General features: G+C 52.5%; 1 protein-coding gene across 1 annotated transcript; it reads right to left on the bottom strand.

Annotated features, from left to right (window-relative positions):
• On the bottom strand, nucleotides 1–25791 carry LOC311579763 (uncharacterized protein). The gene is made up of 19 exons (XM_084750609.1): nucleotides 25258–25791; nucleotides 21149–21363; nucleotides 20047–20107; nucleotides 19496–19591; nucleotides 16980–17144; nucleotides 15241–15366; nucleotides 14926–15146; nucleotides 14620–14654; nucleotides 13996–14215; nucleotides 10199–10352; nucleotides 4225–5058; nucleotides 3271–3485; nucleotides 2876–2936; nucleotides 2403–2498; nucleotides 2118–2282; nucleotides 1880–2005; nucleotides 1218–1438; nucleotides 877–911; nucleotides 1–791 (listed from the first exon to the last, which is right to left on the bottom strand). The coding sequence occupies exons 1-19, from the start codon at nucleotides 25774–25776 to the stop codon at nucleotides 439–441; spliced, it is 3918 nt and encodes a 1305-aa protein (XP_084606735.1). The 5' UTR covers nucleotides 25777–25791; the 3' UTR covers nucleotides 1–438.

The following is a 25791-nucleotide window of genomic DNA, read 5'->3' as shown; positions in this document are numbered from 1 at the left end:
TTGAGAATTTCAAATGCAGTTTATTGCAGCAAAACCAAGCAGTGGGGGAAGTTTCAGAGCGCGCCATAAAAAGACAATCTCGCAAACGCCTTATGTACAAAACCGAAGCTGGGGGGCGTGCTCCCGGATACAGGGATGCTAAGGGGCGCGAGCGCAGCAAAGAAGCCCTGGATCTGACGCCTTCTTTGAAATGTCGTATAGGTGGTGGCTGTTGTGAACTTTTTCTCAAGCAAAACATAAAGTAGGGTCGACTCAGACTGCTACTAATCTGAAAACTTCTTTGCAAGCGGAGCGAAAAAGAAAAGAAAAGGGGAGACAGGCTGAATCTGTGCAACTAACCATAATAGCTCTTTTCTCCAATAAGGCTGGTGCAATTGATCTTGGTCTTGCCAGCCACATTGATGGAAAGGGAGAGCTAATGGGGTGGTGAGCACCTTTTCATCTGGTCCCTCGGGAGTAACTGGTGGAAACAAACTTCACGCTAGAACTGCCACCAGAGGACTTAACGCCCCCGGAGCTGGACCCTCCCCGGCCTCCTCCAGAGGAACCACCATAGCTGCCTCCGGAGCTGCCACCGCCCCCTCCGGAGCCACCTCGGTGGCCCCCACCGCTGCCTCCGGAGCCACCATAGCTGCCGCCGCCAGAGCCGCCGCCGTAGCTGCCGCCGCCGGAGCCCCCTCCGTAGCTGCCGCCGCCAGAGCCGCCGCCGCGGCCGCCGCCGCCTCCGGAGCCGTAGCTGCCGCCTCCTCGGCTACTGCTTCCGCTCATGCTGGTGTGGCTGGTGCTCACCGCTGCAGAGAGAGACTCGGTTACACTCCATCCCACTGCACCACTCCCCGCCCAGCCAGGCGCCCAGAGAAATCTGCTTGTACTTACACACGCTCACGCTGGGGGTGCATTCTCCAGACATCCTGCAAGAAACATAATCAAGCCCTTCAGGACACTGCACCCTCGCGGGTGGGGTGAGGGCGAGGCCCACTTCTCATGGGTCCCCAGACTTCTCCCCAGCAGCTCCTTAGCCTCATGCCCCAAGCCTGTCTGTTGCTTCAGCCTGACTCCAAACTGGGAGAGATCTCCTTATATCATCAGACAAGGCTCTCACAGCTGGTGGGGTTCAGCTACAAAGGCTGTGTCAAGAGATCCAGGCCAGCCCCCAACCAAAATAAAAAATAAAAAAAAGGCGGCGAGGCAGGCCAGAGGGCAGGGCCCTCCCTCACCTGATCTCCTCCCCTTCCAGCAGTCTCTTGTAGGTGATGATCTCCATGTCCAGGGCCAGCTTGACGCTCATGAGCTCCTGGTAGTCACGCAGCAGCCGGGCGAGATCCTCCTTGGCTTGTGTCATGGCGTCTTCCAGCTCGTTCAGCTTGTTCTGAGCATCTTTGAGTGCGTTCTCGCCACGCTGCTCTGCGTCACTGATGTTCTGCTGCATGTGGGAGATCTGAGGAGAGAGTACAGCACGTTACCCGGGCACATGATCCCTGGTGTCACTTTGGCCTTCCCATCACGCTAGCCTCGCTACCTCGGTGGGAGAGTGCAGAGAGGCACACGGAACCGCTGGGCCTTGGGTCAGCTCAGCCACCATACAGTGGGCCTCTACCCCCCGCCCCCCCAGGCCTTTCACTGCACTCCGAGTTTGAGACTTCTGACTACCTCTCCTCATCCCTCAGCTATCACGTCTGATCTTTTCTCTATTTGTCATTTTCACAAACTTCCCTTAAGAGTACCCCACATGGGAGTTGATTTCTGATAGCTGGCACAGTCCCAGAAGGGACCAGAAATGGTAGTGTAGTGTGGCCTTGGTAGGGACTGCAAGACTCAAAATCAGGAAAATCTCCCCCAAGGCCTGTGGGTCACCCCCATTCTGTGTCTCTGGAGGTACCTGCTTCTTGGCACCATCAATTTCAGATCGAAGTCTCTGGATCACTCTGTTCAGCTCAGAGATTTCCATCTTGGAGCTCTTCACACTGTCCCCATGTTTGCCGGCCGTGATCTGCAGCTCTTCGTACTGAGGAGGGCACGCCATCTCAGTTAGATGTGCTTGGACGCACAAACACACCAGCAAACACAGGGCACAACACCAGATGCCCCAGAGAGCAGCCACGCTCGCAAGGGCTTACCTTGTTCTGATAAAAGCTCTCGGCTTCAGCCTTGCTCCTCTGGCAAATGCTGTCATACTGGGCTTTGACTTCTGAGATGATGTCGTCCAGGTCCAGGCTGCGGTTGTTGTCCATGGAGAGGATGACGTTGGTCTCACTGATGTGAGTCTGCATCTGAGACAGTTCCTGAGGGACAGAGTACCACAGTGACTCTCAGAGTGAGGAGGGCCTGGAGGTGGGAGGAAGGGTCCCAGTCTGGCTCAAGGCTCTCCACTTAGTTGGCCGTGTCTGAAATCGAGTGTTTACCGTCTGGTAGAGTGCTGTGAGGAAGTCAATTTCCTGCTGTAGGTTGTCCACCTTGGCCTGAAGTTCCACTTTGTTCATATAAGCCGAATCCACATCCTACAGGAACAAAGGTACCGTAAAGCCGTGTTCTTTCCAGCACGGGTCTCCTCTCTCCAGCCATAAAAGGGGTTTCTAAGTAGAGATGGAGTTTGAGATCTACTCCTCTTTTTCCCAGTTAGATCTCCATGGTTCTAGATTGTTCTGTCTCTTCATACCACGAAGAGCCTGCCTGACTTGCTGAGAGCGTGCCACCCTGCTTACTGTGGGTGCTAAAACACATGGAGCAACTGACTGCCCGGACTGGCCATGGCCCGTGGAATCGGGAGGAAACATCAGCAGGCTGGCTACCTGGTTCCCCACAGCACGGCTTCTTTCTGCCGCGACCTCTATCTACGGGTTCACAGGTGAATTCCACCCCCACAGAACTTGCTCACCTTCTTGATGGTCACAAACTCATTCTCTGCATTTGTCCTCTTATTAATCTCGTCCTCATACCTGTGGGAAGGCAGAGTTGGTCAGACAACGAGAGGAGGCTGAGGCCCAAAACCCAGAGTTCTATCTAGGTTGACGAAACTGCGGCTGCCTCCCTGCACAAGGAAGGTCATCTTGAGCACCCTTTCCTTCTGAGCACTAAAACCACTCCGCCATATCCATCTTCTGAGAAGATGAGGGGGTTTTTTGTTTGTTTGTTTGTTTGTTTGTTTTAGTGCCCACTTGATTTGCCCCCAACGGAGGGAAAAGACGTTCCTGCACAACAAGTCACACTCTTAGCGTGTCACCTTCTGGAACATTCAATAGTCCACACAGCCAGCTGGGCTTGCTCACTTACTTGTTCCTGTAGTCTTCCACCATGTCCTGCATGGTCTTCAGCTCAGAATCCATCCGTGACTGATCATTCTTCAGGGAATCCACTTTCTTTCTGAGCATGCTAATGTACTGTTCAAACATAGGGTCTAGGTTGTGGGTCCGGGTGGAGGTGTCCACCTGCTGCAGCAGTTCCCACTTGGTTTGGAGCACCTGGTTTTGTTGCTCCAGGAAGCGCACCTGGAAAGAGAAGACCCATTACCCCAAGTGCAGGGATGGGGGTGGGGATGGGGAGGGCAGGGGGCCTGATGGCTGGCCACTGAACAAGACTGATGCCTCGTTTTAAAAAGAACTTTAATTCCTATTTGACAGCAAGAGATGTAAGGAGAAGCTAGTTAAGGTGGCACCAACTTCAGAGCAAAATCCAACACGTGGCTTTAGTGCAGGAAAGCCCTGGAAGGAAGCAGCCCTGTTATCACCAACAGCACAGCACACATACAAAAAATTGCTGGAATGATGCTTTGACATGGATGTCTTGTGGTTAAGATGCTTGCCTTCCATCCTTCCTGCTACTTCACAGGGCACCCCGAGTTAACCCCTTTATGGCCAGGAAGACCCTTGAGGGTTTCTTATTTGCACCCTAGGAAATTGCATTGACCCCATTTCTATAAACTTCAGTCAGTAGATGTGAGCACACCGTAGTTCAAGAGCTCAATTTAAAAAAACAAAAACAAAAAACAAACAAAACAAAACGCAATTCGATGTCAGCCCCATGCATCTTCAGGTTCCCTTTGTCCAATAAAGAACTTATTAATTAGCATAGTTCCTGAGCATGCTTTTACCATATGTCCCAGAATTCCACCCCATAACACGTCATCAAATGCAGACCCATAAGGCTAATCCCACCCCGCCATGGTGCTATCAGTCTCACAGCCCAGGAACAGCTAGCTCCCTCTGCATTCCCAGCCGGTGAACTCACCCTGTCAATGAAGGAGGCAAATTGGTTATTGAGGTTCTTGATCTGCTCCCGCTCCTGAGACTTCACTTTTTGAATCTGAGGGTCGATCTCGACATTGAGGGGCTGCAGTAGGCTCTGGTTGATAGTGACTTCCTGGATGCCACCAGGTGGGCAGACAGACCCAAAGCCACCACCCCCATATCCTCCACCACCGAACCCACCTCCACTGCCAAAGCCGCCACCACCAAAACCACCGCTACCAAAACCACCACCGCTACCAAAACCACCACCGCTACCAAAACCACCTCCAAAACCGCCTCCCCCAAAGCTGCCACCGCCACCGAAGCCGCTGCGACCTCCTCCAGCCACACTGATGGAGATGCTCCTGCCTCCTCCAAGGTTAACAAGACTTCTACTTCCAAAGCCGGCGCCGCCGCCGCCACCAGAACTCCCACAGAAGCCTCCTGAAAATCTCCCGCCACCGCTGCCGCCTCCGCCGCGGCGCATGGAGCTGCTGGTGGATCTGCGCTGATAGCTGACTAGGCTTGCGGAGCCGGAGCTGAAGCCCCTGCCGCTGCCGCCGCCGCCGCCCAGGCACATGGACCTGGAGCTACACTGCCGACTCATGCTGGCTGAGAGAGAAGTCAGAGCAAAGACAAGAGATGGATGGAGCGGAGAACTCCTCTGCCTTGAGCCCAGCGCTGTGCCCTTATATACTGGGAGGAAAGTGGGCTTGGTCCTCGGAGTCAGCGGAGATGCAGAGCCTGCGAAGGGTTTGGCTTGCCTGCAGCCATACAAGATTTCTACGAGCCTCAACAATACAGTAAACACTACACACCTAGCTCCCAGGATGGGCTCTCAAAACTTGCTGCGCAGACAAGATTGAATCGTGTGGTAATCACTTTATCAGACAGGATCGCTCTCAAGTGTTCGACTTTGAGAAACTAGGACCCCACATTGGCCCCCCTTAGTGTGTCTTGACTGGATTTTGTAATCCCCGGCACAAAGGTATGCGTGCCCTGCCTGCTCTCTATGCGGCTGGAGTAGCAGGTGCAATTCCTCGAGCTTAGATCCTTAAAGGAGCCCTCATCCATCTCTGAGAGTGTCCCTTCCAACTCCAGGGCTCACCGACTTAGGTCTCCTGACACAGCAAAGGCTTTGAGAGCTAAAACCACATGTTTTCCAGAGTAAGCTTTCAAACGCACTGCACTGATTGATTGAAAGGACAGCTGTCACCAAGCAGGATAGAGGGGTAGGTGGTCTGGAGGCACCTGAGGGGAGCAGAGTGGTCTTTCCTAAGCTTCCTACTTGGTTCCTTTTCGAAGATAGACCAGGGCAGGAAGTGGAGGACAGTTGAAGGCAGGTGGTTTGCAAACGTCAGTATAGCATGTGGCGTGGTGAGATGAGTAGGCGCCTAACACAGGTGGTAAGGCAAACTGGGGAAGTTGAGGCACAACAGGTTCAAGCCCCATGCTGGACCACAGGGGGGATGAATGTGAGTTTGGAAGAACTGGCAGTTATGAAAGCCTAGAAAGCCTGACCTGAGAAGTTCACAGCGTCTCTAGAGTCGGTGACAACAGCTATGATGGGGTGGTGAGGTGTCAGAAGCTGGTCACGTGCCAGGCAGTGTTTTATGGTTTATACACAGTAAGTTAATGTCCATAGTAACTCTGAGAAATATATTAATCTATCTCATTTTAGATGAGAAAAAAAAAACCAACCAACTGATGAACAAGGGTGGAAAGTGTCCTCACATCTTCTGGGGGCAAGTGGCCATCTGGGGTGTAAACTGAGGGTGCCTGGCTAAATACAGTGTATGAGGTCCTAACATGTTTGTGTGTTGGCATGGTAACTGGGGTCACATTCTCCAGAGTCCTTCAGGGGACAAGCTGGACATCATGAAAGGCGTCCTGGTATGGAGGACTCTGAGAGAGAGACTTTTACCCTCTGATTCTATGGCTCCTGGCACATGGGGGAAACTTCGAGAATATTCCTTCAGATCACTCAAAGGAGGGGAGCTTAAAGATGTCCAGGCGCCAGAGCACCCAGCATGCACCTCACCAGGCCGAGGAGCCTTCGTGTAGAGCAGTGCTTGATCAATATTTACAGAGAGAAGTAGTGCTGGGCTCTGAAAAGGTCAGAACCATCACAGATGATTGTGTAGGGGCATCTTAGCCGCCTCCCATGCTCCTCACCCCTGATGCAAACAGAGTGGAAGGCACCTTCGGAGGAGCCTGCTCTGACTTCTAGCTCCAAGTGACCTTGTGGACAAGCTCTGCGTGTACAAGGAGATGTGGCATCTATGAAGACCACCCCCCACCCCACCCACACCCCACCCGCACCCCACACCCCTGCGCCTGGCAGCTCTGAAGCAAGGAATTGCACCAATCATCAACCTAGCCATCAAGCTTTCTCTTGTACCAGCATTCGCCCTACCCTCCTCCAAGGGGTGCCCCAGTCCCTCCTAGTTCCACAGCCTCTGGAACTCTGCCCTAGTGGTACCCCAGCCTGTGCTTTCCCTCGCCCCCATCCCAGCTCCACAGCCCTGCCTCTGGAACTCTGCCCTAGTGGTACCCCAGTCTGTCCTTGCCCCTGTCCCCATCCCAGCTCCACAGCCTGGCCTCTGGACCTCTGTCCTAGTGCTGACATCCTTAGGATGCTGAATTAACCATCTCTTTGGGGGATGAGTAATCCAGGCCTTGAGAACAATGGGGACCTCAGTGGCCTCGGTGTGCTAAGGCTGTTGCCCAATCGTCTCCCAACAGGCAATCAAAATTCTTTTAGCTCGGCATACTCCCTTATGAGACATATTGTTCGGCACAATCGATTCCTTCCAGCATTTTGGAGGGGTGTGCATATGTGTCTGCACGCATGTGTTTGTGAATTCATGTGCCAGCCAGTGACAGATCTTTCCAATGAGCCCTGCTTCTCCAGGCAAGCAACAGGGAGGAGACTAGGCAGCGGTGACAGTTCACAGCACTGCAGACACACTCCAGCAGGTACCACGAGAAGGGGAAAGGCAGGAACTAGTTAGGATCAAGAAGACACAAAATCACCCTCCACTTGAGTTCGCGCAGCTCCCACAGGGCGAGCACCAGAGCACGCTTCCCAACAGAGCCCTGAGAACTATGCTGTTAAACCCGCTGTGTGAAGCTGAAGGCTGAGGCCGGGAGGAGCTGTGGCCCTGCCTAACACACACTCCAGCCCGGGCAAGACATAGTGGATGCAGACCCTGTGCTTTCTGCTGACCTTTCTCCTAACCTGGAGCAGAGGCACAGAGACAGCAAGTGGCCCTGGGGACCGCTCCACAGAAGAAGTGATTGACACCTGCCTGGACCACACAGTCCACTCCTGGGGATTCCCGACTTGCCGGTTCGAGCCCCTAGTCTCTTTCCACAGCTCCTCTTCAAGCCCCCAGTGCGGGAACAGAAGCACTGATGGCGAGCCGCAGTCACCTCCTAAGATGTCCTAGGATGTAGGATATGGTAAAACACCTACGAAACAAAGGTGTAAGCCACACATTCGGAAAACACACAGGCATGCATGATAAAGAGGAGAGGCAGCCCAGACTTCTGTGGGTGCCAAGCACTGTTAGCTGCTAAGCCTCAAGTCACTGAGGGACGCTGCCCCGTTTTAAAGGGAAGATAGCTTAGGTTCATAGAGATTGAAATGTGTGCCCTGGGTCACCCTCATGGTAACTGATGAGCCAGGGTTGTCCAACTCCAGAATACAGGCCTCTTCTGGCCTCTGTTGCCTGCACCAACTACACCTTCTCCCATCAACCCTCAGATGGTGACCCTTCCTCCTCCCTGTGAGACTGACACGCTCTTGTCTGCTTCCCCTTTCTTCATGGTCTCATCTTCACAGTTCTTGTTTTCTCTTTCCAATAAGCCCATCACCCGGACAGCCAACCACTCAGCTGCTAGGTCTGTTGGGTTCTTTCCCCTAAACTTGGTCACTGTGGTCTTAGCTGAGCATAAGCTGATGGACTGGGCCCCTTTGCAGGTGTGTGTGTCTGTATGTTTGCTGGCCAACGCTAATAACCCTCCACATCTCAGGGGCTTCTCGGCCTCCTATATGGGCCGTGGAAATGGAGGATAATCCCAACAGTACAAGCTGACAACATTCCAGAACATCTGCACATGCCCTTCCCCACCCCCACACTGCTGCCAAGAGGCAAGCTTTGGGGCACAGCAGGGGCAGGTGTGGTGGTGTTTTGAGAGCTTTTTGAAGGATGGGACCGAGAAAAGAATTAAGAGGAACATGCGATGACAAGCCACCCAGCCCTGTGGGACTCCACCAGGGCTGTGGGAGAAGGAAATTTCAGGGGAGTGGGGGGGGGGGAGGGCGGGGGAAAGCCGAAGCTTGGGAGGGGTGCAGGGGAGTCACAGACAATGGGGAGGCGTGGTGAGATGTTGAAAATTGGCAAATAGCTGAGGAGCAGCCGAGGCTTTTTAAGGCAAGACGGAAAGGTGCAGAGCATGCAAGGGACAGAGCCACTGAATGCAAAGAGGACAGTCGCTGCTGAGCAGTGCTGAGGGGACCCAGCAGAGGCCAGGAGAGGAGGGAACTCAGGAGGCATGTGTAGGAGGCAGTGAAGCCATCTCAGTCTGGCAGTGGCTGGGGGTGGCGGGGCCAGGGAGTGTGTGTGTCACATTCTTGGTTGCACATTTCTGGCAGTATGACCCTAGGTAGGTCGCCAGTTCTCTCTTAGACTGGCTTGCCTCGTTTGTAAAATTAGGGGCTAAATCTACCCTCCCAGGAAGCTGCATCTGCATAGTGTAGAGGGGGGTTTGGGGGTGGGGAATGTCCCCTCATCCTTGCATTTGGAAGGACCCCAAAGCTAACATAATCATTGGGAGACTTTTGATACAAGCCCCTTGCTGAAAGTTGTCAAAATACTAAGAAAGGTTTAAGTTATTGACTTTGTTACAGGGAAGGTAGAAATGATGCTAGCAGCCAGCACCTGAGGAGGCGGGCTTGGATGCAAGGAACCCCAGACAAAACCAGACGCCTGTTCCCCCATGGACTCAGCACACTGTGGGCAGCAGGCTGGAAGCCAGGCTACAACTTGGAGCCCCCCAAAGGCCTTCCAGGCTTACCACTGGGACATTTGGAAATTGATTGTTCATTCTGGAGAACCTCCCAGAAGCCCAAATTCCCAGCCCAACCCAGCAACAGAGGATTGATCAATTTGAAGACACCCAGCTTCCTGCACTGATCGGAGAGCTGATAAAGCCAGGGCAGCACATCCAGCGAAGCCGTGGGAGCCACAGGGAGCTCAGGAGAAAGACTGACTGCTGAAGCACCTGGCCCTTTAATTTGATGGTACCTCCTGGGCCAAAGGGCTAGGCACACTCCTCCAAGAACTTTCCCAGCCTAGACACGCACATCTCACCCAAGGTCAGATGGAGTTAGAATGGTAGTGAGCCAGTGGCTGCTCACCATGTCCTAGATAAAAATCTCTGCAGCTGAGAAGCTGGTGAAATTAAATTTAGATTTCTATTGTGGCCCTGCCCTGCCACAGCCTCCCAGGGGGAGGAGCATCTGGCAAAGCTCCCCTGGGATCCACAGCTCCTGCAGGACCAGCTCTCTCTCTCTCTCTCTCTCTCTCTCTCTCTCTCTCTCTCTCTCTCTCTCTCTTTCTCTCTCTCACCTACCCGATGGGAAAGCATTAACTCAGCATTATGGAATATCCCATCAGCCCCCACTGGGAGCTCCCAGATCCTCTCATGGGACGGTGGGAACCAAATGACATAACGCAAGCGAGTCATCTTGTGCAGTTTGTATAACTGTTCGCCGTTCCCACCAGGATGACCTGGATGTGGTGGTGTTTGGCCCTGGCAAGACTGCTCACTGGCCCCAGCACAAACCCTTCTCTGGGGTCTCCCAACGCCTTCAGCGCTAGACCCTATTGTCCAAAACCTATAGACATCCCTGTTGTCCATCACACGAGCGAGTGCGTAGACTCTGAGGAGAGCCCGTCCTTCCTCGCCTGCTCCCTGTCCTGGAGCATCTCTTTGCCCACAATCTCAGAACTGGGGTATTTGGCTCCCTCCTTCTGTTTCACGGTTTCCACTCCTCTCTGACTAAGATAGCTTTTGGCGTTAGAAAAGGCAGGGCCATGCTTTCTGGGACAGTCCCAACTCCTGCCCAGAAGAAGGATGGGAAAGATGGACCTATGACAGGCCCTCCTGTTCCGATGCTTTTTCCCAGAGTCACCCTGAAGTCCCTTGGAGCATCGTACATGTGTGAGTGAGTGATCCCGGCCCACACCCTCTAATGGGTCTAGTGCTGCCAGAAAACTTGGCCTTGTTTTTTGATCTTGGTGCTCGGCCTCTCGTTGACGCGGCCTTCCCTGGCATCTGACCTTATTCTTCACGTTAAGCATGTACAAAGCAGGATCCCTTGCTTTCCCTCTGGCTCTCCCACAGGCACACTCGGGCAGCAGAAATGTGGGTTGCGTCTGTGCACACATGCCCACAATCCCTTGTGACTTCCCCCAACCTCGTGCCAAGCAGTTAGTCAGCAGTGTAACCCGATAACTCCCCAAGGGACCTCTCTCACATCGCTGGCTCAAAAGACTGCGTCCCTCACATTAACCAAATCTACTGGGGTCCCCGCCTGTCCACGTGGGTCTTGCTTAGGCAGGCTCTTCACATCTCTGCAGCTGGCAAGCCCCACCCACTCCACCTCAGGCTTCTTCTTTCTAGAACCTCCGGCCCTTCCTTGCACGACCAGGCCTCTTATGTGCCCACCACTGCCGCCCTAGTCACTGTTCTCTGAGGAGGCTCATCTCTGTGGCTAATGCTGGCCAGAGTGGTCCCACAGACGAAGGGCCTGAGCAAACTTTCTTCCGGAGTCTTCTTTCCCCGGTTCCCACAGCTGCCTCCAGCCACCACCACGCCCTGCTGACTAAGGTGCTTTCACTGACAGCTAAACGCTGCCAATCATTTTTGCGCTCGTTGCTGTCCACCCACCTCTCCCTTGGCCTGGGCTCTTGTCTATTTGCTTTAAATATAGAACCTTGTTTCTGTGTGTTCTTTCTTCTTTCTTTCTTTCTTTTCTTTTTTTTTTTTCTTTTTTCTTTTTTTTTTTCTTTTTTCTACTGGGACAACCCCTCTGCCCGTCTTTCCCTTCTCTAGCCTGCTTCCGGCAAGCCCACTGCCAAAACAGAATGACTGGTGTGAAACCGAATTCATCTCCTATCATAATCCCGGGTCCCAACTCTTAAGAGACTCTGGCAGACAGACGCTGAAACGCCACATAGGATGCAGTTATGGAGTGATTTGCTCTGTTTCTAAAATGTCTACACCTTGCTTCCCTTAAACCTTCTATTAAAGCTGCCTTGGCCCTCGGCGCCCCCAGCCCCACCCCCACGCGCATGCGCAGTGAATGTGCCTTAGTTCCCTCACCTCCTCGGTCTGTTCCTCTCACTCACTTTAATTCTTCCTGATCTTTTAGTCTCCTCTTCGGAGAGCCTTTCCTGACTCCCTGCCCACACCTGCCCCTGCTCTAACTCCAAGCCCTGCACCACTTTCCTGTTTCCAGAGCCCCCTGTCCCTCTCATGATCTCTGCCAAGGTCCCCTCTCTCTAGTCGGCTTGGGTGCTCAGAGGTCTTGTTTCTGCCATCAAGCTGGAGGACCGCCCCCCCAAGAGGCGAACACTCCACTTTCTCTTCCCTTTGAACCTTCTTTCCCCTCATATTACGTCATTTGTGTTCCATCACCCCGAGATTGAGAAGCCTGTCCACTCCACGTGGCATCTCTGGTGCCTGTGCCACTGCCTGCTGCACAACGATCCACTCCAGCTTGATTGCAGCCCATAATAAGCCACGGGAGAAGCTACACAAATATCCCGTTGAGCAACTGGGCAGCTGATTTTCAGACGATGAACAACTTTACAGATAAGTAAGGGTGATAGTTCGGGAGTCTTTTCAAAATGGTGACTGCTTGAACAATTAATAATAATAATAATAATAATAATAATAATAATAATAATAATAATAATAATAACAATAATAGCAATAAGCCTTGGAGGCCAATGATAACACCACAGGAACCTGCTTGTGTCCCAACCTGAGGACCTGAGTTGTTCTCTGAGAATTCACAATTTAAAAGCCTGGGCATGGTGACAAACACTTGTGATCTTAGCACCAGGTTAGGCAGCGATGGGTGGGTGCAGGGGGTTCACTGGCCAGCAAACCAGACTAGCCTAATTGGTGAGTTACCAGTCAATAAAAGAACATGTCATCCCACACACACACACACACACACACACAGACAAAAAAGAAGAAACCCAACACCCTAGGACCAACAGCTGATGTTGTCTTCCGCCTCTGCGGGATGTGCACACACCTGCACACATACCGGCACACACATGCTCCTGTGCATTTGTATACAACCATACTCACACAAGGGGGGAAGTCTTAAGTTTTCAAATTCGAATTAATTTCGGAGAACTGACAAAATAACTCGTCTTCTGTCCACACAACATGCTGAGATCACAGAAAAATTTATTATAGGAAAACCAGAACTGCCAGACCCTTCAGAGTGCAGCTTTCTCCCCAGCGGGCCCCTACAGAGATGCTCTCCCAGGTGGAATTACAGACTCAGAGGCTGCAGGGACAGGCAAGCAAGTGAAAGGGACTCCAGACCAGGAGCAAAACCACGTTCCCCATTCCCGTGGCGTTCACCGGCTGGGGCCTTCCTCGTCCTGCCCCCTCAGCGCAGTTCAAGTGCTTTGGATAGAACTGTATATTAAGTTTTAAATTAGGAGACAAAGTCTGGCAGAGAGCTCAGAATTGGAGAAAAAGGGACTTAGGAGGTATGAGAGCCTGCACCGCGGTCCCTGCAAAACCCCACAGTCAAGCGCTCTCATTCCCCAGGCCAAGGCACATGCGCAGAGCAGGGCTGCCCTACAGTAGGTGCTCTGGTGTTAGAGCCCTTCTCAGCAGGGCCACTGGAGCAGAGTTCTGGAAGGGACTGGCTCCTAATGCAGGGGGCTGCTGGAAGAGGAAGGGACAGAAACAGAACTTGGTGGTCCATACCATCCCCATCTGCTGCTAAGCACAGACATTCCTCGGACAAAGACTTAAGTCCCCATGCTCACTGAAACATCCCGACCTGGGCCTGTTAACCCAGGGGACAATCAATACAGGTCAACACAGGTATGAACTACAGGTACCAAATCAGAACAACAAACCTACCCCTACTGTCATGGTCTGCAGAGCAAGCGCCCCATCCTGCACACGCGCACGCGCGCGCACACACACACACTACACACACACACAGGTGCACACACTGCACACACGTGCGCTTGTGGGAACACACACATTACACACACGAGCGCGCATACACGCATGCATGCATGCACACACACACGAAGGCTCCTGGTGCAGATGTCCGCACTAAACAGGCTTCTGGGAGGGATAATTTCCGAAGGCCTCTTAGGTCCGGTTATTATTTACTGAGGTGCTCCAAGTTGTTTTTGTTTGTTTGTTTGTTTGTTTTTCACTTTTGTTTTGTTTTGTTTCCTTTCTTGTTCTTTGCTGGATAAGGCCCCTTGGGATCAGGACAGTGGTAGGACCAGTGGAGGGGTGCCTGAGTTAGCATGTGTCTGCCTGTGACTTTGACGAAGTAAAAAGGCTGCAAATCCGCCCTGCGCCCTCCCCTAGAGTCGAAGTGACCTGGAAGCTTGCTGAGACCCGTTGGGAAAAGGTAGGTGAGAGAAGACCAGACAGTTAAGGGGAGAAGGCGGCAGGGGAAGAGCTGCTGCCGCGAAGCAGCTACTCCACCACGCGCCTGCGCGAGCTGAGGGTGGAGGTCTGCACAATCTGCGTGCGGGAGGAGCCGCCGCTCCGGCCGCCACCGCCACCGCTGTATTTGCTGCTCGAGCCATAGCTGCCGCCGCGGGAGCCGGTACCATAACCTCCCGAGCCCCCGCCGCTGCCGCTGCCGCTGCCGCCTCCGTAGCTGCCGCTGCCTACGGTCACCTGGCTGCTCTGCACCGCTGTACCGGGGAAAGACAGACAGAGCGGTCAGAAGGGGCGACCCAGTTGCACCTGGTCTGAGCTCCTACAGCCTGGCGGCGATCCGACGCGATCTCTTCCTCTTTGCAAACAGAGGCATTGGAAGTCAACTGCGCACTTCAAAAGGATGTAGGCCTTCATTTAAGTGTGCCGCCCCTGTTTAGAGACACGTCCTCTGTGCTCAGGTTTTAATTGAGTATACACATCCTGCTGACTTCTAGCCAGTCTTGTCAAGTACCACATGCAAGGAAACTAGCCCTTGCTCACTTTGGTGTTCTTTGTAGGAGGAAGGCGACCGGCGCCAGACCCCTGCCCAGCACCAATCGGCTTCCGTCCCCGCCCACCGCCCCGCCCCGCCCCGCCCCCTCCCACCGTTGCTACTTACAGATGCTCACTTGACTCTGCAGCTCCCCTGACATCCTGTGAAATCAAAAGCACAGCTGTCAACCACAGGAGGAGGGATGCTGTTCCTGGAAGCCTCGTGGCATCTGTGGGTCACACCTGGCTGCACCTAGCTTCGGCTGGGGGGTACAGGAGCACGGTAGCGATGGCTTCTCCCCTACCCTTCCAACCTATACGTCCTAACTTGCATGTTTCTCCTCGTCCTGGACAATCTTCTTGGGAGCACCTGTCAAAGCCTCTCTCCAGAACTCCGCCCCCCGCCCCCTCAACGCGGCTGCTCTTCACCCACCTGCTCTCCTCGCCCTCCAGAAGCGTGCGGTAGGTGGCGATCTCCGCGTCCAAGGACAGCTTGACCCCCAGCAGCGCCTGGTAGTCCCTCAGCAGCCTAGCCAGCTCCTCCTTACACTGCTGCAGGGCCTCCTCCATGTCCTGCAGTTTCTGCTTTGCGTCCCGGAGAGCCCTCTCTCCTCTCTCCTCAGCATCGGAAATGGACCCGTGTATCTGTTCGATCTGCGTTGGGGACAGGTGGAGGACCGCAGAGGTACTGAGCTCCCGGAGTCTGACCTGGGACGTCTGGGGAGCCCACCCAGAGCACCAGTCCCACCTGCTTCTTGACGCTGGAGATCTCTGCCTGCAGCCTCTGGATGTTGCGGTTGAGCTCTGAAATCTCCATCTTGCTGTTCTTCAGGTCGTCCCCGTGTTTCCCGGCTGTGATCTGCAGCTCCTGGTACTATGTACGGGGTCAGAGGCAACACCATCGTCAGTGTCTACAGAGCACTGGGGTCTCCCAGAGAAAGATCTGGGCTGCACTATCTTGTCATCCTGCGCACTCCCACTCATCCCAAACCTCCCTCCGCTGAGGAGCAAGAAGACACAGTACATGCAACACACATACACACTCATGCACACACACTCACACACATGTGTGTGCACGCACACACACGCACACACACACTCACACACACCACTATAGCAAGCCTCCCTCTCCCTCATTTCTACCAGTCTAAGGTCAGGCTCATATCCCACCCAGACAAACCTGTTTCTTAATGGTCTTTACCCCTTTTCCACACAGCTAAGCCCTCACACAGCCTTTACCCACACTGGGACTCCCTCGCTCTTTCCACCTACCATACTCCTTGTCCCTTTTCCAGAGTAATTATCCTTCCAGGCAGGAGAACATGGCCTCAGAAGCCCTCAGAGCACACATGTTTCTCTCTCTCTCTTTCTCTCTCTCTCCCTCCTTCCTTCCCTTCCTCTCTCTCCCCTCTCTCTTTCTCTCTTTCCCCTCCCTCTGTCTTTGTCTGTCTCTCTCTCCTTCTCAATCTGTCTCTCTGTTTCTCTGTGTGTGTCTCTCTCTGTCTCTCCCCCTCTCTCTCCTCTCTCTCCCCCACCTCTCTCTCCCTCCTTCTCTCTCTCTCTCTCTCTCTCTCTCTCTCTCTCTCTCTCTCTCTCTCTCTCTCTCTCTCTCTCCCAGTATTGCTTCATCAACCAGATGATACACAGGGCTTCCTCAGGAAGAGCAGGGAAGAAAATGTACATTCTGATACACACACACACACACACACACACACACACCCTTCCCACTCTTGTGACAAAATCCACTGCATCTCAGAACATCTGTTTTCAGACTTTGGCACGGAGGTCAGAGACACCAGAGTTGATGCCAAAGTCCACAGCACAAGTCACCATATCCTGGTTACTCTGAATTCAGTGACTGGGCTGTCAGCATTTGCTCCTTCAACCAGAGTCTTAACCATTCAAAAACGTGAATCCATACCCAAGAGGTAGTCAAAAATATGCCCAACATCATAGTGACAAACACATTGACCTAGTAAAGCCCCTATACTCCTAAGAACATTGTGAAATAGAGTCACAAAAAGTGACTCTAGGGTTTCTAAGTGATTCATAAAAGAGAAAATTAGAAAACTGAAAAAGATATTATTATGAAAAATAAGCATGTTGTAGTGGTTAGGAACACATTTGTAAAATGCCCTCCTGGGTTTATTTAGTTTTAATGTTTTTAATGGCAGTTGCTTGTTACAAGGCTTAGGAAGGTTAAGCAGTCTGGCACCTGTGAGTTCTCCATAAGGAAATAACAAATAAATAAATAAATAAATAAATAAATAAATAAATAAATAACCAGGCCAGAACTATCCTAATATATTCAGTGGTGAGGAGAAAAGGATAGCCCTTAGCCAGAATTTCTGAAGTCTCTCACAGAGATGTTAGACTTCAAAGTCAGGAGGCAACAGCAGTTTGAGGAGTACCTGTTTATTATTTTGGGGTGCAGCAGTTTAAGAATCATCTGTTTGTTTAGGGTACAGACTCAGAGCCCAGGCTCACCTTGGTCTGGTAGAGGGCCTCAGCCTCATCCTTGCTCTTCTGTGCGATTAATTCATATTGGACGCGCACGGAGTCGATGATGCTGTCCAGGTCCAGGGAGCGGTTATTGTCCATTGACAGGATGACGTTGGTGTCGCTGACGTGGGTCTGCATCTGGGACAGCTCCTGTGAGACATGGGGCACAGCTCACACCTTCCCTCCTCCCAGAGCCTCAACCTTCTCTCTGCTTCTCCCTCATGGCTGTCTGAGGAAGCCAGGAATCTGGGCCAGAAGGGCCTCTTGAGAGAAAACTCCCTTAGTTGTTATACATTCTGAAACACAAAGGGAGGGTCTTAAGTATCTCAAATAAAAGTTGTGGAGCCCCGAGACGCCCCTCTCCACCACCCTCCTCTTGTGCTTGCAGCCCTAGCCTTGCTTCTGGCCTCAGGGTCTTTTTGATACAGCCTTTCACAAACACGGTTGCTCCTCCTCGTCGCCATAAAAACTCTCAGAGACTGAGGAAAGGACGCCAGTTTAGAGCCACTTGACTAGCAGGTTGGCCAAGCAAATAATTAATTGAATCTCTCAGTTCATTTTTCCTTCTATTAAATGGACTCAGTTCAGAGCATGGGCCCCCAGGTTAGTTAGACACAGGTGACAGGTGGGCATGGGGGGCGCCCTATCCACATGGGCCCCCAGGTTAGTTAGACACAGGTGACAGGTGGGCATGGGGGGTGCCCTATCCACATGGGCCCCCAGGTTAGTTAGACACAGGTGACAGGTGGGCATGGGGAGCACCCTATCCACATGGGCCCCCAGGTTAGTTAGACACAGGTGACAGGTGGGCATGGGGGGTGCCCTATCAACATGGGCCCCCAGGTTAGTTAGACACAGGTGACAGGTGGGCATGGGGGGTGCCCTATCCACATGGGCCCCCAGGTTAGTTAGACACAGGTGACAGGTGGGCATGGGGAGCACCCTATCCACATGGGCCCCCAGGTTAGTTAGACACAGGTGACAGGTGGGCATGGGGGGTGCCCTATCAACATGGGCCCCCAGGTTAGTTAGACACAGGTGACAGGTGGGCATGGGGGGCACCCTATCAACATGGGCCCCCAGGTTAGTTAGACACAGGTGACAGGTGGGCATGGGGGGCACCCTATCAACATGGGCCCCCAGGTTAGTTAGACACAGGTGACAGGTGGGCATGGGGGGCACCCTATCCACATGGGCCCCCAGGTTAGTTAGACACAGGTGACAGGTGGGCATGGGGGGGGCGCCCTATCCACATGGGCCCCCAGGTTAGTTAGACACAGGTGACAGGTGGGCATGGGGGGCACCCTATCCACATGGGCCCCCAGGTTAGTTAGACACAGGTGACAGGTGGGCATGGGGGGCACCCTATCCACATGGGCCCCCAGGTTAGTTAGACACAGGTGACAGGTGGGCATGGGGAGCACCCTATCAACATGGGCCCCCAGGTTAGTTAGACACAGGTGACAGGTGGGCATGGGGGGCGCCCTATCAACATGGGCCCCCAGGTTAGTTAGACACAGGTGACAGGTGGGCATGGGGGCACCCTATCCACATGGGCCCCTAAGTTAGACACAGGTGTTGGGGATGGTCTGATGTATTTTGATGCTAATTACTGCTTGCTGTCTCTGACCCACCTTTTGCTTAATAAAAAGCCATCCCACCAGTGCAGGGCAGAGGAGATAGGTGGGGCTAGGAGAGAGAGGAATTCTGGGAAGAAGAAGGACGGCCACCAGGAGAAGGAGAGAGACCTGAAGGGAAGAGAGGAAGGCTGCCATGGGTTAGATGGAGGAGAAGCACATGGCCAATGTGGATGGAGAATCTGTCCCAGATGAAGAACATAAGCAAGTATATGGGATTATACATGGGAGGTAGCTGGATAGAAATTATTAAAAACAGATGGCGTGGGATTGAATCAGGGATCCCATGCCTGAGGCCCTACTATGGGAGGTAGTCTAGAAGATTGATATCTGCCCTGCCCAAGGTTAATTAAGGTTATTTTAAAATATAACAAGTGTCTGCATCTTGATTGATTGCTAGGTGGGCCTACAGATAATATGGGTAATACAGATAATTTTTAAAAACAATACACAGGTGACAGCTGGGCACGGGGAGCGCCCTATCCACATGGGCCCCCAAGTTAGACGTAGGTGACAGGTGGGCATGGGGAGTGCCCTTTGCCACTCCCCTTATGCTTGTCTTTTCCACAAAAATCTCTCCTATTGTCTTGTATAGGGCTCACTCAGAGTCCTGTGGCCCTCAGTCTTCCCACAGGAAGTCCCACATGAAGACCTGGTTGTTACCTCATGGCTCGCATGGCCTGAGAGAGAACGCGGCAGAGAGCTCCTTCACCCTCACCTACCTCAGGGTTCTCACCACCCCACCCATCTCCACTGCGCCCACAAGAGCCACTCGAGGAGAGGGAATGGCTGCCCTGTTGGAAAAGCCTGACACACGTTGGTGAGATGGGGAGGGGGTGCTTCTCCGGGTCAGACAGCACTCACCGTGTCAAACAGATACTTCAGGAAGTTGACTTCCCCATACAGCGTGTCCACCTTGGAATGCAAGTCCGATTTGCCCATGAAAGCGGCATCCACATCCTGAGGAGCAGAGATGTTTGGTTTTGTCACCAGGGCATTGCCTACCACCAACCTCCCAGCTGGCCGCAGACTGAGTGACAAACGCTCTCTGCGTTTACCTCCTGGCTAAAAACCACACCCATCACTTCACTCAAACCTGGGGCCTGGAAACTTGCTTTCCTGGGCAGAAACCTCCACACCCAGGTGAGCCACATCAGCTCTCCAGGCCCCTCCCCAGGTCCCAAGGCTAAACATAACTGGCATTAACTTAATTTCCATTTCTGAAGCCTGGGGGATCCCAGGAGCGACACAGCTGTGTCAGTGTGACTTTCCTTGTGCATAAGGGCCCTGCAGCTGAACAGAGCACACACCAGCCATGCTGAGGACTTTACCCTGTCCTTAGCGCTGAGCATCCCCAGGGAATTTTCTCCTACCCAGTCCCGTGCTCCCCAAGCACCCCCACCCTTGTCCCTTACCTTCTTCAGAACGACAAAGTCATTCTCAGCATTGGTCCTCTTGTTGATTTCCTCTTCGTACCTGGGATGGAGGCAGGAAACAGGGGGCAAGGGCTGACCTCTGACCTCTGCTCCCCAGGGTTCTGCCTCCCAGACTTTCAGACAGCCCTTGCTCACAGCACTGCTGCTCCTGCCAGGCCTTGGTGCTCTGGCCCCACTGATAAGTGGCGAAGGTAGCTCCCAAAACTCCTAACCAACAGCCAGGACAAGGACTGGACATGGAAAACTCAGAGACCCACAGAATGTCCCCAAACGTCAACATTTATTCTGATGTGGCAACTTTGTTTCCCTCTAGCTTTTCCCTTAAGACCAAAAAGTAACAACTACTTTGAGTCTTTTTTTTTTTTTTTTTTTTTTTTTTAGATAGGATTTCTCTGTGTAGCCCTGGCTGTCCTGGACTCACTTTGTAGACCAGGCTGGCCTTGAACTCACAGAGATCCACCTGCCTCTGCCTCCCGAGTGCTGGGATTAACTTTTAAGAGAGGAACAGTCCCCAGCTCTGTGGGTTTTATCTTTCCCTGTAGACTCGCACACGCGTGACCCTCCGGTGGACCAACACAGTAAGCATGTCAAGGTACCCCTCGAGGTGAGAGACTGTGGAAAAGGCCCCTCGGGCACCTACAGTCCCTCAGTAGCAGCTGGCCTGAAACTCAGCTCCTGTCATTTCTACCATTGTGCCTTAGTAGGCTCTCTGGTGCTTAGTAGGCCCCAATACTAAGAACTACTAAGTATGATTTCATCTCAGCCGGTGTTTCCCAGTGTGGCCCCCAATGCATGAGCCGGCATCCCCTGGAAACAGGTTCATCATTTATAAGCTCTGGCTACAACCGGCTGGATCAGAACCACGGATCTGCTCCTCAGAGCACCAGCAAGGAGGGTCCACCACTGCCTACAAGGTCATGTGTAGGTTCTCCGGCCCTTCCTGTCACTGCTGTCCTGCCAGGACTGTCACACCCCTGCAGTTAAACCATGCAGAGCCCACCCATTCATGCCCGCAGCAGAAGGCCCCCCAAGCAGCAAGACCCTGACAGGCTCCCCTGGCCCCTTTCCCCAGGACCCTCACCTGTTCTTGTAGTCCTCCACGACATCCTGCATGTTCCGGATCTCCGAGTTTTGGCGGGACTGCTCTGTGGTCAGAAAGTCCACGTACTTCTGCAGTTGACTGATGTAGCTCTCAAAGACTGGCTCCAGGTTGCTGCTCCGAGTCGAGGTGTTGACCTGCTGCAGCAGCTCCCATTTTGTCTGCAGCACCTGGTTCTGCTGCTCCAGGAAGCGGACCTAAAGAGCGAAATCCCCCAGGACACCCCATACTCAGAACAGCTTTCTCCTGGGAAGAGCGGTCAGCGGCCTTACAGCACACCCAGACCTCAGAAACTCAAGATGGGCCTTCTAGCCATCAAGGGAGGCCATGTAGTTTCTAAGGTCACCTCTAGCCAGTGTCACCCAGCTACACTCCTTTATATAATGGAGCTCTCACCCCACATGTAAGTTATTCACGCCAACGTGAGCGATGACCATTTCCTTTGTCTTCATGACTGGAATGAGTCACATGACCCAAGACGGACGACACAGAAGGACCAACAGTTCTTGTAATATTCTTTGCTGGGTGTCCCCTGCCTCCACTGCCGTGTTTGCTGCCTGCCACTGTGGTTTTCAAGACTATACCTTATATTAAATGCTGCTAGAACCCAGTTCAGAATTTTTAACCTAAGTGCTTTTTGCCTTTGCTAGTCCAGGAAGTAGAATGTGGACATGACCCTGCGTTTTGACACTTCTTCCCCTCAAACTGTGGGGACAAAGATTGGCCATGGGGGAGGAATTCATGCACAGATCCTCTGCCAGGTGCCCACAGGCAGAGCTTCCGCTCCCGTCCAGTGGTAGAGATGGCTGTGATGGCTGTGATGCTTCCCTCAGGCACGTGCCTGTGTGTGCACACACAGCTACACATTCTCACACATCCATTTACACATATAAATGTGCATAATGCACACATATGTATGCATGTTTACATGCACAAATATTGACATCCACACACTCACACACTCACTCATACACAAATGCATGTACACACAAATACATCCCTACATAAATATATTTGTAAACACATCCATTCACATATATATATCTACACTAACAGAGAGTGAGAGAGAGAGATCACCAAAGTCCAGCCCCCACCTCCAGGAGCTGTGAAATAGATGGAGAAGTCACTGCCCCGCACTCCTCCTGTCTAAGGGACCAACCCTGATAAGTCCCTTTTCACTCTGACTCAGAGCGAACCAGAGGACTGTGCACAGAAGACACTGTTCCTCAGCCTTATCTTGGCTGGCATATCACAGCAAGGGGTTGGGCAACCAGCCCTGGGAGCAAACTTGTCAGCACAGCTTACAACACCCCCACGAGGACTTCCAGCCACTATCCATTTCTGTTCTGTGGCGACACTCCCTGTGAGTGGAAAGTCAGTGGGGCCTCCTCTGACTGTGGCTTTTATTCCAGATGACACAAGATTCCAGGGGAGGACTTATGTAAGAGAGAGAGAGCGCGCGTTCCTCTCAAAGGATGGCTCTGCAGTGCTATTGAGAATAGCCAAGGCTGTACTAAAGGGCAGGCAGAAACCAGGGTGAGAAATTACAGTTACGAAAGCTTGCTTTCTTACAGAGTGGCAGCCCAGGGACTGATGATGGTCATCACAGGGCTTGCTCCACAGGGAGAACACAAAGCTGCCCTCCCTTCCTCCCCCCTCCCCATGCCTTGGTACCCTGCTGTAAATCTAACCGGTCTTCTATTCACGGCAGGAGCCTTGAGCCAGTGAAAATCCCAGACTAATTTCAAGAAATCCATGGTACTCTGTTGATGTCAGTTTTTCCTGCTCCTTCCTTGGCCAACCTTGACCTCCTGGTAGCATCTCCTTCACCATTAAGTCCTTGCTCCTGGCCAATCTTCCTTGTACTCAAGCATCAGGCATCCATGATGTCTAGACAGGTTTCTCATCCCGAGTGATCAGAAGCCGACACAGCGTACGGTTCTGTTGAACTCCCCTGGGCCTGGCCATCACCCTCCCTCTATGCTCTCCTCCTGCTCACACACTGTTCCATCTCCAACACTTGTCCTGTTATCAGGCAGTGGGCTCTGTGCCTTCCTCCTCTGCAAGTGCCAAAAGGAAGGTTTTACCATAGCTATATGTCAACCTCTCCTCAGAGACCCGAGCATGAGGCAAACCTCATGTGGATTAGGGTAAAGGGCTTCAAAGTAGTGCTTGGTTAGCCCCAAGTAAAAAGGACAACTGAGACAGAAAGCCTTACCATACATCACTGACTTAGCTCCTAAGCTAAGGCTAGCATGACTGACTCAGCTCCTAAACTAAGGCTAGCATCACTTACTTAGCTCCTAAGCTAAGGCTAGCATCACCGACTTAGCTCCTAAGCTAAGGCTAGCATCATTTACTTAGCTCCTAAGCTAAGGCCAGCATCACTGACTTAGCCTGCCATCAGGAGAGTCGCCAAATTGCCCACCAACAGCTTCCCAGGTGCTGAGGCTGTCGGACTCTCTCCTTATACCACAGCACCCCCTTCCTTCTGTCGTTTTCCTAGAAATTGTGGCATTTGAAATTCCCTGAAGGGGGGGTCACACTTTTCAGCCTCCTTGCTGCATGGAAATTCTCTCTGCCTGGGAACTGTTTGGCTTCCATCTTCAAGATTCATATAGGACCTGAGGTCCCCAGCAAGGTACCCCCATAGCCAGCAGGCACTGTTCATGGCACCTTTGAGCCGCCGTGACCCAAAGAGCATCACACATATTAACACATCTCCCTTAAACCGTCACAATTCTCTGCCATTCAGTTTTGGAGCTCCCTAAAAGCCTAATTTGTGTCCTAGCCACCCCTAAAGCTTCTGTGTACAGTAGCACACAATAGACCTAATAAAATATTTGTGAGTTGAATGGGAGTGGGGCAAATGGACAGGTAGATTGACAGGCAGGTGGGTGGGTTAATATGCAGATGACCGAACAGCAGGGAATGGTACGCACATAAATCGGTTGTGTGTGTGAGTGTGGGTGGCAGGATGGGTAGACAATGGTTATTGTGGATGATGACAGATGGGTGAGTGGATAAATAGGTGGACAGACATAGAGGAGATGGATGGATGGATGGATGATGGATGGATGGACAGATGGATGATGAGTGGATGATGGATGGATGGATAGATGGATGATGGATGGATGATGGATGATAGGTAGCTGATAGATGGATGGATGATGGATGATGGATGGATGGATGGATGGATGGATGGATGGATGGATAGATGGATGATGGATGATGGATGATGGATGGATGATGGATGGATGGATGGATGGGTGGATGGATGGATGGATGATGGATGATGGATGGATGGATGGATGGGTGGATGGATGGATGATGGATGATGGATGGATGATGGGTGGATGGGGTGGGTGGGTGGAGATGGATGGATATGTGTGCCTGAGAAGATAAGCAGCTGGCCAGCTGTGTGTGGATGAGTAGATAACTGCATGCTGTGTGTGTGTAAGTGGATGGATGGATGGGCAGATAGATGTGTTTAAGTAGGTGGGTGAGCAAGTGAGTAGACAGATGCACGTGTATGGATGGTGGGCAGAAGGATGGATGTGGGGACAGGTGATTAAGTGGGCAAATGGCTGGGCACACAGATTAATAAGACATATGTAGTGAGGGTGAGAGTAAGATCACTGTGGTGTGTGTCTGGTGGCCTCACCACACCCATATCTCCTTTTCTACTAATAGGGAAAAATAAAATAAAATAAAAACACATCCCTGAGAAACCTATGTTAAATGTTTATGTTAAAACCTACGTGAGCCAGGCAATGTCAGCCCACTTTAATCCCAGCACTCGGAGAGGCAGAGGCAGGTGGGTCTCTATGAGTTTGAGGCCAGCCTGATCTACAGAGTGAGTCCAGGACAGCTAAGGCTACACAGAGAAACCCTATCTTGGGGAAGGGGGCCCTACATGAAAGCCCAGGTTAAACGCTTCCTTGAAATCCCAGAACACACACAGGAGGAAATAGCTGTTGTCATCAACCAGAATTAGCTCAGTAGTAGTAGCAGCAGCACTCTGGCAGTGTGAGACCCTCTTGGCCATCTGTACGGCCACCAGGGACTCTGCCTGCCGCTGAGGTACTCACCTTGTCGATGAAGGAGGCAAACTTGTTGTTGAGGGTCTTGATCTGCTCCCGCTCCTGGGTCTTGACCCTCTGAATCTCAGGATCCACCTCCAGGTGAAGGGGCTCCAGGAGGCTCGGGTTAATAGTCACCTCGTGGATGCCCCCGGGAGGACAAGAAGGGCCAAACCCCCCAGGCCCAAAATTGCTAGCACCCCCAAAGCCACCTCCAAATCTGCTACCTCCACCATAGCCACCCCCAAAGCTCCTTCCTCCCCCAAATCCTCCTCCTAACCCTCCGCCCTGGCAGAAACCACTAGCACTTCTCCCCACTAGGCTCCCAAAGATGCTTTTACTACCACCCAGACTGTAGAGACTCCTGGAGCCAAATCCCCCTCCATAGCCAGCACCACACCTCCCCTGGAGCTGACACACAGACGCCACAGTTTTTCTGCCCCCTCCAAAGCCCGAGGAGGACCTGCCGCTATAGGCACGCCTGCTCCTTGAGCTAAATGCAGACTGAGAGCTGAACTGGCGGCTCATGCTTGCTAAGGGCAA

The sequence above is a fragment of the Acomys minous genome (genome assembly GCF_964271855.1).
Source record: "Acomys minous genome assembly, chromosome: 12".
In the NCBI taxonomy this organism is placed as follows: Eukaryota; Metazoa; Chordata; class Mammalia; order Rodentia; family Muridae; genus Acomys; species Acomys minous.
This window is presented reverse-complemented; position numbering and strand designations above follow the sequence as displayed.

Excerpts from the sequence above, each read along its gene's own strand:
- LOC311579763 (XM_084750609.1), bottom strand. The coding sequence starts at position 25,776 with ATGAGCCGCCAGTTCAGCTCTCAGTCTGCATTTAGCTCAAGGAGCAGG. Across the intron at positions 14,655-14,925 it reads CTGGAGGGCGAGGAGAGCAG|GATGTCAGGGGAGCTGCAGA; the intron begins GTGGGTGAAGAG and ends TTGATTTCACAG. Across the intron at positions 1,439-1,879 it reads TTGATGGTGCCAAGAAGCAG|ATCTCCCACATGCAGCAGAA; the intron begins GTACCTCCAGAG and ends CTCTCTCCTCAG.